We start from the raw sequence: 8,565 nt of genomic DNA on the forward strand, positions 1-8,565 counted from the left end.
AAATGATGCCTGGTCACAGAGAACTGACTTTATGCAGATCAAGGCACTATTTAAAGAAATTGTTCTATATTCAACATTTACCAAATATATTAAGGAAGCTGTAAAATCAATAATGAAATTCTGAGACAAATGAGTGACTCCAAATACAGTGTAAAGATTCTGGAAGCTACTATGACTCTAGTCAAATTTCTTTGGACTCATATTTTAAAATGTTTCATTCAGTGAAGCCCATGCCTTTTAGAAAATCTCTTAAGAAGCTGGGTGCAGTGTGTATACTTGTAATCATAGCGCCTGGGGAGGCTGAGGCAGGATGGTTGCAAGTTCAAGGCCAGCCGCAGCAAGTTAGTGGGGCCCTAAGCAACTTAGGCCCTGTCTCAAAATAAAAAAAATAATAATAATAAGAAGGGCTGGGGATGTGGCTCAGTGATTAAGTGCCCCTGAGTTCAAAAATAAAAGAAAATCTCTTAAGAGGCTGGGTATGGCAGTGCTTGCCTATAATCCCAGCTACTTGGGAGGCTTGGGCTGAGGCAAGAGGATCACAAGTTCAAAACCAGCATGGACAATTTAACAAGTTGCTGTCCTAAAGTAAAATTTACAGAGGGGTGGGGATGAAACCCAGTGGTAGAGTGTTTGCCTATCCTGTACAAGGTCCTTGGTTTAATCCCCAGTACCACCAAAAAACAACAATAATTAAAAAAGAAAAAAAAAAAGAGGATGTTTATAATATAGCTTTCAATTTTTTTAAATTAAAGATTTGATTTGAGGTAATTAATAAACATTTGTAAAAGTAAAAAAAGTTAAAAATAACATCTCTCCCCAGTTCTATTGGAAGGCAGCCTCTCAGTTTTCTAAGTTTATTTTCCCCCTTTTTGATATTTATCTCCATAATTCTACGTACCATGATTACATTTTTATAAATTCTGGTTTAAAAAAATTTGAGCTATTTCCCCATCTTCTAAGTATAAATTATATTATGATTTATTTAGATCATTATTTGAATTAACATGGCTGTGTAAACACTAATTACAGTAGAGCTTGTGGACTATTATCAGTCAATTGTCAAGATTTCCTTTCAGGGGCTGCGGATGTGGCTCAAGCAGTAGCGTGCTCGCCTGGCATGCGCGGGTCACTGGGTTCGATCCTCAGCACCACATAAAAATAAAATAAAGGGGGCTGGGGATGTGGCTCAAGCGGTAGCGCGCTCGCCTGGCATGTGTGCGGCCTGGGTTCAATCCTCAGCACCACATACAAACAAAGATGTTGTGTCTGCCGAAAACTAAAAAAAATAAATATTAAAAAATTCTCTCTCTCTNATCATTCATATATATATATATATATATATATAAAATCTCTTTCTTCTCTCTCTCTCTCTCTCTCTCTCTTTAAAAAAAAAAAAAAGATTTCCTTTCAAGATGTTCTGGAGCCTCAAATTTTGTTTCATCTTTTTGGAGGAACCTCATTTGGAGTCTACTGATTTCTAATTGTTTCTAATTGTTGTCCTCTGTGCCTGGTGCATAACCGTAACCTCCCTGGACTGTCATTCTTGGAGTTTCCTCTCACCTTTGTTTTGGGTATTTCTTAGACTCTATGTCTCAGTAGTCCTTCTTTTCTTCTGCCTTCTCCTCTTCTTTTTCATCTTTGCCTTCTTTTTTTCCCCCCATCCCCACTGCCTCCTCCCTTGTGCATACTAAGTATATGCTCTACCAGTGAGCCACACCCCCACCCATTCCATATCTTTAAAAAATTTTTTTATTAGTACATTATAATTGTGACATATTCAAATATGCACATAACATAATTTGCTCCATTTCATTCCCTAAGTACCTCTCTTTTCTCTCCTCTCTATATTTATTTGATTTTCTCCCTCATGTTGATGGAGGACATTCTCTGGGAACTTTTATTCTATTCTCCTACTTGATTTATAGTTTATAAAAGTATAGAATTGTAAATTGGTAATGTTCTTACTTTCAAAGTTTGTTTTTATTTTGGTATTGGGGATTGAACCCAGGAGGGCTTTACCATTGAACCATGTCCCTAGCCCTTTTTATTTATTTATTTTTAATATTAGGTCTTGCTAAGTTGCTTAGGGCCTTTCTAAATTGCTGAGGCTGCCTTTGAACTTGGAATCCTCTTGTCTCGGTCTCCTGAGTTGCTGAGACTACAGGCATGTTCTACCACACCCAACTTTTAAAGTATTTGAAGGCAATGTCTGTTGTCTTTGGATTTACAGTGTTGCTGTTGAGAAGTTCAAGGCCATTCTGATCCTGATTTTTTTTTTGTGTGTGTGTGCGCTAGGAATTGAACCCAGGGTGCTTAATCATGGAGCCACATCTCTGGCCCTATTTTATATTTTATTTGGAGACAAAGTCTTGCTAAGTTGCTTAGGGCCTTGGTAAATTGTTGAGGCTGACTTTGAATTTGTGATCCTCCTGTCTGAGCCTTCTGAGCTGCTAGGATTACAGGCATGTGCCACTGCACCTGGCCCTTATCCTGTTCTTTTATCTTGTGACATGTCATTTATTTACTTATTTATTTTTTACATTATGGGCCTTTATTTTGTTCATTTATTTATATGCAGTGCTGAGAATTGAACCCAGTGCCTCACACTTGCTAGGCAAGTGCTCTACCACTGAGCCACAACCCCAGGTTCTTGTGACATGTTTTTTTCCTCACTCAAATCCTGCAGGATTTTCTTTTTGCTCCCAGTATTCTGAAATTTCCAAGTCTTTGGCATGGGTCTATTTTCACTCATTGTATTGGATGCCTGGTAGGCCCTGTTAGTTTAGAAACTCAAATTCTTCAGGAAATTTCAGATATTTAATTTCTTCCTCCATGTTTTTTTCCCCCCTTTTTTTTAATGGAATACCTATTATATGATTTTTTTTTTGATGGTGGTTTTCTATTGTATGAATGTTGCAACTCCTAAAGTAGACTTTAATTTTCTTATTCTGTCTCTTAACTTTTTATCTCTCTTTTCTGTTCAACTTTTTGGTTGATTTCCCAACAGTCTTTTTCTTTTTTTTAAAATAGTTTTATTGAGATGTAATTCACATACCATATAGTTCTGTGTAAAAGGTGCAATCCAGTGACTTTTGTTTTATTTTATTTTATTATTTTGAGGCACTGGTTATGGAACCCAGAGACTCCGTCTCCAGCTCCCAACAACCTTTTTTTTTTGTGGTGCTAGAGATGTGTTATGGTTTAGATATTAGGTGTCTCTCAAAAGCTCACATGTGAGACAATGCAGGAATGTTCAGAAGTGAAATGATTGGGTTCGGAGAGCCTAAACAAAATTAGTGAATTAATTCCCTGATGGGGATTAACTGAGTGGTAACTGAAGGTGAGAGGGTGTGGTGGAAGAAGTGGGCATTGGAGGGCTGCCTTTGAGGGGTATATATTTTGTATCTGGCCAGTGTAGCGTCTCTCTGCTTCTTGATTATTATGTGAGCTGCTTCCCTCTGCCACACTCTTTCAATTTGATGTTCTGTCTCACCTCTCGCCCCAAGGAATGAAGCCAGCTGTCTATGGCTTTGAACTTGTAATCCTCCTGCCTCAGCCTCCAGAGCTGCTGGGATTACAGGCTTGTGCCACTGCGTTGGCCCCAGATAGGTTTTAGTTGGTTTGGTTTTGATGCTGGTGTCAAACCCAGGGCTTATGTATGCAAAGCACGAGCTCTGCCACTGACCTATAAGTCCCAGTCCAGTTTTGTTTGTTTTTATCTCTTTTAAGTAGGGGCTTCCCTTAGGTGTCTGGGAATGCTTCATTATTTGATGATATTTAGGGTTTTTTTGTTTTATTTTGTCTGTGGTATTGGGGACTGAACTTCTCTACTCATGCTAGACAAGTGCTCTGTTACTGAGCTATACCCTCAGCTATTTGCTGATGTTTAAAAGTGAAATACCAGAAAGGTGATTGGTAGTTCTCTACTGGTGGTTGGGCTTGTTGTTTCTGGGACTCACTGTAGTGTGATCTGTTGGGACATTTTGTTAAGACTGCCCTAATGTCAATAATTTTGATTGTCTTGGCCTTGTCAGATTCCCCAGGGAAATGTCTAATCTACTATATCTTGGCCTGGCTGTCATTGTACTAGAAGTTCATTAATGGAAAAGGACTTTGTGTGTTGGGGGGTATTCAGAACATAGGTTTCATTCAGCAGGTGTATTTTCTTTTAATCCCCCAGTTTTCAGTATATATTGATAACTACCTCTTGTCCTCCAGTCCAGGGACACAATACTCTCTCTAGGGAAGAGGAGGTTCAAGGAGAAAGGATAGGGGAGTTCAACTGCTTCTTAATTAGATTTCCAACCACTCTTCCTCCTGTTTTTAACACCACCCTCACTATGCTTCCAGAATTATCTGGTGCAACTGCCAAATCTTGTGACTTTTATTTTTTTTTCTGGTGGGGATTTGGGGAGTGGTTTGGTTGCATAATTCTGGTTGCTTCTTTGCTTTCTCCACTTAGGAATTTAGCTTTCATTAATGTGCCAAATAGATTATCACTCTTCCAGAATTTTTTTCTGGAAAGATAACTCTTCCAGTTATTATTTCTTCTTCTTCTTCTTCCTCTTCCTCCTCTTCATCTGCTTATGCTGCTGCTTCTTCTCTTTCCTTCTCCTTCTTCTTAAAAAAAAGCCCCTTTATTATTGCTTATTAGGGTTTCAGAAAGAGTTCAAGTAGATGTGTATATTCACTTAGCTCTTTAAAAAAATTTATATATATATATATATATATATATATATATATATATTTTAGTTGTTGATGGACCTTTATTTTATTAATTTATTTATATACAGTGCTGAGAATCGAACCCAGTGAATAGTATTCTATAATGTGGACACCCTTATTCATTAACCAATAAATGACATTTGGGTTCCTTCCAGTTTGGGGCTATATTATGACTAACACTTGTTATGAACATTTGCATACTTATCTTTGCGTGGACATATGTTTTTATTTTTCTTGGGTAAATGCCTACTAATAGAATTTCTGTCATTTGGTAATACATGCTTAAGATAATATTGTACTGTTTTCCAAAGTGGTTGTACTTTTTTGTGTTCCTGCCAGTAATGAATGAGAGTTCCATTTGTTCTATACACATACTTGCCAATACTTAGTTTTGTAAGTTCTTTAAACTTTAGCCATTCTTGTGATATATAGTACCATTTCATTATGATTTTAATTTTCATTTCTGTTGACACTAAGGCTATTATGTCTTTGAATTTTAATATCTGCTTTGTGAATGCTAGTGTGTTGTGAGATAGTAGAAAGTAAAATGAGTACATACTCCTACTTTGTGAGATCTGAAATGGGCTCTTTATATCCCAAAGATTGTTATGTAACAGAGCCCATCATATGCATGACTCAAGTTTAGTAGCTTGATGGTATACAATTAAACTTAAGTGTCTTCCTACTCTTGAAAGGGTAAGGTAGCGCTTTTAGGTTTTTGTTTGGATTATGCTTATTCTCTATCACTGATTTTATAAGGCCCAAAACAGTGTCTTGTGTAGATAAAAGACTGGTGATTTGAACTTTGTATTTCTGAATTTATTTCTTTTTTTTTAATACCTTTTTTTAAAATTTATTTTTATGTGGTACTGAGGATTGAACCCAGTGCCTCACACGTGCTAGGCAAGTGCTCTACCACTTGCTACAACCCCGCAGCCCATAGAGTACTTTTATTTTTTATTTTTATTTTTTAAAAATATTTATTTTTTAGTTGTAGTTGGATACAATACCTTTATTTATTTATTTATTTATTTATATGATGTGCTGAGGATCGAACCCAGGGCCTTGCCTGTGGTAGGCGAACACTCTACCGCTGAGCCACAACCTCAGCGCCCCCCCCCCCACTACTTTAATTCATAGAGTACTTTAATTCTTGATTTAGAAATTTTAGATGAATGCAAGAGTTAGATATAAAAGAAATATGATTGTGGTAATTTGTCACTTTTTATTCTTCCTTAGGACATTTTCATTCCATCACCAAGTTTGGAAGAAAGATCAAATAATGGGAAGAAAGGTGGAGATTTGCATAGTTCATCTTTGACTGTTGAGTGTTCTAAAACCTCAGAGATTGAACCAAAGAATTCTACTGAGGATCTTGGGCACTCTTTGACAGGGGATTCTTGCAAGTTGATGCTTTCTACAAGTGAATGTAGTCAGTCTCCAAATATGGAGAGCTTGAGTTCTCACAGGATTGATGAAGATGGAGAAAACACACAGATTGAGGATACTGAACCCTTGTCTCCTGTTCTCAATTCCAAACTTGTTCCTGCTGAAAATGATAGTATCTTGATGAATCCAGCACAGGATGGTCAAGTAGAACTGAGTCAGAATGATGCTAAAATCAAAGGAGATGACACAGAGAACAGAGATGACATTAGTATTTTAGGCACTGGTTGCAGAAGCAGAGAAGAAACTGTTGCAGAAGATGTTTGTATTGATCTCACTTGTGATTCAGGGAGTCAGGCAGTTCCTTCTCCAGCTACTCGATCTGAAGCACTTTCTAGTGTCTTAGATCAGGAGGAAGCTATGGAAATTAAAGAACACCATCCAGAGGAGGGGTCTTCAGGGTCTGAAGTAGAAGAAATCCCTGAAACTCCTTGTGAAAGTCACAAAGAGGAGCCCAAAGAAGAAAATATGGGGAGTGTTCCTTTGCACCTCTCTCTGACTGAAAGTCAATCCCAAGGATTGTGTCTTCAAAAGGAAATTCAGAAACAAGAATGCCCAGAGGCTATGGAAGTTGAAACCAGTGTGATTAGTATTGATTCCCCTCAGAAGCTGCCAGTACTTGACCAAGAATTAGAACATAAGGATCAGGAAGCTTGGGAAGAAGCAACTTCAGAAGATTCCAGTGTTGTCATTGTAGATGTGAAGGAGCCATCTCCCAGAGTTGATGTTTCTTGTGAACCTTTGGAGGGAGTGGAGAAATGTTCAGATTCCCAGTTGTGGGAGGATGTTGCTCCAGAAATAGAACCATGTACTGAGAATAGATTAGATCCCCAGGAAGAAAAGAGTATAGAATACGAGGGAGAAGTGAAATCAGCAACTACAGAAAAGGAACCTGTAGAGGAAGACTCTCCACATCTTCCCTTGCCTTTAGTGAGAGCTGATGAACCTTCCAGACCTGACCAGGAAATGAAACAGCCCCAACCTCAAGAGAAAACAGATAACTCATTAACAGAAGACTCAAAAATGGCTAGTGCAAAGCAGTTAGGCTCAGGTATAGATGCCCAGCAGCTTGACAAGGCCTCGGCTCATGTTTCACAAAGCTTCTGTGAAAGTTCTAGCGGTGAGTATGATGTATATTGTTCTAAGTATACAAACAGATTATAATTTATAATGAAAGATAGAACTGAATGCTTGTGTCAGAGCTGAACATTAATTTGAATTTCTGTTTATGAATGGCCAATAATATTTGGGAAATTTTAATAAGATTTTGTTGCAAGTTGTAGATGGCATTTATAGATGCAGTTATTTGTATCAGAGATCATTTGAGATTCATCAGCTTTGTAACTCAGGAGTAGTCATATGAGTATTTACAAGTTTTACCCATCTTTTTTTTTCTTTTTTCTTAGGTCCTACTTTGTGCATACGTTCTCTTCTCACATATAAATATGTGTGAGAGAGAGAGAGAGAGTGAGAGTGTGTGTGTGTGTGTGTGTGTGTGTAATTGTTTTATATGTACATTTAATTTTTTTTCCAGTGTTGATATCAAACCTAAGGCCTGGCACATGCTAGGCAAATGCTCTGCCACTAACCTACACCTGAAGCCCTAATATATTTTTATATTTCCACAATTATTTTGAAGTACAAGGATATTTTTAAATAATAAAATCATATTCAAAACTCTTGTTACTAGGTATGCAGTTCCTGGTTGTTTCCTCCTATGGCCATTAAGTAAAATTTCCAAATCTGGTTCAACATATATATCTTTTCTTGGTGGTGGTGCTAGGGAATCTTGTGCATGCCAGACAGGTGCTCTACCACTGAGCTATGTCCCCAGCCTTTAACATATGTATATTTTAAATCTTAAACTAGAAAAGATATTGATTCTTGTTTTTTAGTCTGTTTTATGAAATTTGGCATCAGAACATAGATTACTTTGTAAAATATTGGTAGGATATCATGTGTGACATTAGCTGCAAGAATTCAAACTTTCTAAATCTCCAGTTAGTATAATATAAAAACAAAACAAACTCCAAAAGCAAAAAATAAGAAACACAAAATACAAACTTAACAAGTTTGTAGGGATATAAAATTGAGAAAATGGCATTTGGACCACATTGTATCTATCAAACCTTTTGGTTTGCCTGGAGTAGTCACAGTTTATTCCTGTTGCTTAGATGTAGAATGTATTTTGACATATTATACATACACGGAGTATAGATGTGATTTTTTTAAAATACTTCTTTTTATTTTATTTTTATGTGGAGATGAAAATGAGACAGTGAAGACTGGGTAAAGATAGTGGCAGTGCTGCCTCCAGGGCCTATAAAAGTCTCAATTTTCTATTAGGTTGTAATGATGCAGTTAGACAAATGGTCTTAATTGTGTGTGTGTTGC

At 37.1% G+C, this 8,565-nt stretch overlaps 1 protein-coding gene across 6 annotated transcripts in view; it reads left to right on the top strand.

The window, feature by feature from the left end:
* Tp53bp1 (tumor protein p53 binding protein 1) overlaps nucleotides 1-8,565 on the top strand; it is a 95,980-nt gene that overhangs the window by 45,669 nt on the left and 41,746 nt on the right. For all 6 annotated transcript variants that reach the window (XM_048793260.1, XM_048793259.1, XM_048793262.1 and 3 more), the window contains exon 13: nucleotides 5,965-7,291. In XM_048793260.1, the coding sequence (XP_048649217.1) occupies nucleotides 5,965-7,291 (1,327 nt within the window). The remainder of the gene's footprint in view (nucleotides 1-5,964; nucleotides 7,292-8,565) is intronic.

This window comes from Marmota marmota, unplaced genomic scaffold, assembly GCF_001458135.2.
Source record: "Marmota marmota marmota unplaced genomic scaffold, marMar, whole genome shotgun sequence".
In the NCBI taxonomy this organism is placed as follows: Eukaryota; Metazoa; Chordata; class Mammalia; order Rodentia; family Sciuridae; genus Marmota; species Marmota marmota.